At 53.6% G+C, this 1,907-nt stretch overlaps 1 protein-coding gene across 1 annotated transcript; it reads left to right on the top strand.

Moving 5' to 3' along the window:
* Positions 1-254: 254 nt before the first annotated feature.
* sim2 (SIM bHLH transcription factor 2) lies at positions 255-1,830 on the top strand. Its single transcript, XM_068754123.1, has 4 exons — positions 255-429; positions 1,349-1,428; positions 1,519-1,608; positions 1,705-1,830. Exons 1-4 carry the CDS (start codon positions 255-257, stop codon positions 1,828-1,830), a joined length of 471 nt encoding a protein of 156 aa, XP_068610224.1.
* Positions 1,831-1,907: the final 77 nt, after the last annotated feature.

The following is a 1,907-nucleotide window of genomic DNA, read 5'->3' as shown; positions in this document are numbered from 1 at the left end:
GCGGGTCAGAGACTCAACGTTTCTTTTTCCTTCTACAGGTCATGGATGGAATCCCGCTGCTGCAGCGTGGATAAAGTAGATCCATGCCCGCGCGTCCAGCAGCACTGCCGTGGACCCCCCCTCACCCCCCAGCTCCGTTTTAACTGATCGAAATCCGCAATGAAAAGGAGGCCGAGGGGAGAGCAATCCGCCACGCTGTCGATTTGAATGCCCGCCGCCTCCGACCGGGACGGATCCAGAGAGACGCCGCCGAAATGAAGGAGAAATCCAAAACGGCCGCGCGAACGAGACGCGAGAAGGAGAACAGCGAATTCTACGAGCTGGCCAAGATGCTGCCTCTCCCGTCCGCCATCACGTCTCAGCTGGACAAAGCGTCCATCATCAGACTGACCACGAGCTACCTGAAGATGAGGATCGTGTTCCCTCAGGGTGAGAGAGCCGGGCGCGCCGCGGCGTCGAGCGCGTAAAGTAGTATAAAAAGTAACGGCGATACTTAAATTCAACCGGGTTTTTAAAAAAATAATAAATGTAAATATTTTATTTGAGGCGCAGAAAAGGGTGGATAAAATACAAATATTATAATTATTAATAAAAATGAGATTTATTTTTATTCCTACGGGCTAGGAGAGTCTAACTTTAACCCGAGGCCGTTCAGACCGGACCGGAACAACACTCGACTGGAGGCGGGTTCGTTTCGACGTGCCACCATCTTCTCTCCACGGGCTCCTCCGTGCGCGTGACTGAGAACAGGACGCACCAATTAGACCCACAAAAAGGCTCCGCGCTGCTTCTAATCACCTCCAAGGTGTCAGCGGGAGGGGAAAACGCTGCTGATGGTGCGCCATGGCAACAACAGCCGGGCAGCGTTTAGGAAGCAAAAAGACAGGATGGAGAGAATAAAAAGTTTGAACAAATATTCTGGAGCTGGAAAAAAAAAGTCCATTCAGCTCATCCTGTCCGGGTATTAACGCGCAGCGGAGACCGGCGGCGGCGCGGCGGCTCCTCACACCGACGGACGCTACAAACACCAGAGATGGAAATAATTTAGTTTTTAGTTTAGCCAGCAGTGATTTTATTTATTTATTCTTATTAATAATGAAATAGGTTTGTTTGTTGTTTTTACATCTGGAGAAATAAATAAAAACATTAGAAATGACGTCATTCGTCATGAGTGGCTGTAAACATCTTGTAAACATCAACAGATTGTCGCGGCGCGTCTCCGCAGCGTGACGCACGCGCTCCAGCACTAAATGGGTCCTTTTTTACGTGCACGCCCCTGGCTCGCGGGCCTGTTGAACACAACAATAATAATAATAATAATAATAAAGAGATTGTCCCGCCCGTGCAGGTCTGGGGGAGGCTTGGGGTCACACCAGCCGCAGGTCTTTGGATAACGTCGGGCGGGAGCTGGGATCTCATTTGCTGCAGGTATAATCGTCACGTGTTCACGTCGCGCGTGGGTTCCGGCTGCGCGTAACAGCGGCCTGTCGCTCCCCCCCCCCCCCCCCCCCCCTGCAGACGCTGGACGGCTTCATCTTCGTCGTGGCTCCGGACGGGAAGATCATGTACATCTCGGAGACGGCGTCGGTCCATCTGGGACTGTCTCAGGTCCGCTCGAGCAACACCGATCACCGGACCGGGGGGTCCTCCGGTGCCGCTCCGGTGCCGCCGTGACCGTGTAATTACCTGCGTTATTCTCAACAGGTAGAGCTGACCGGGAACAGCATCTATGAGTACGTGCACCCCGCCGACCACGACGAGATGACCGCGGTCCTGACGCCGCACCAGCCCTATCACGCGCACTTTGTTCAAGGTGAATGCGCTGCGTGATGCGTGATGCGGCCCGCGCACGGCTTGGAATAAATGCAACGGACTCGCGCTAATGGCGCACAGATGGGACTCGGATG

Source organism: Brachionichthys hirsutus, chromosome 20 (assembly GCF_040956055.1).
Source record: "Brachionichthys hirsutus isolate HB-005 chromosome 20, CSIRO-AGI_Bhir_v1, whole genome shotgun sequence".
NCBI classification, from domain to species: Eukaryota; Metazoa; Chordata; class Actinopteri; order Lophiiformes; family Brachionichthyidae; genus Brachionichthys; species Brachionichthys hirsutus.
Note: the sequence above shows the minus strand (reverse complement) of the source record. Positions and strands in the feature narration are given on the sequence as shown.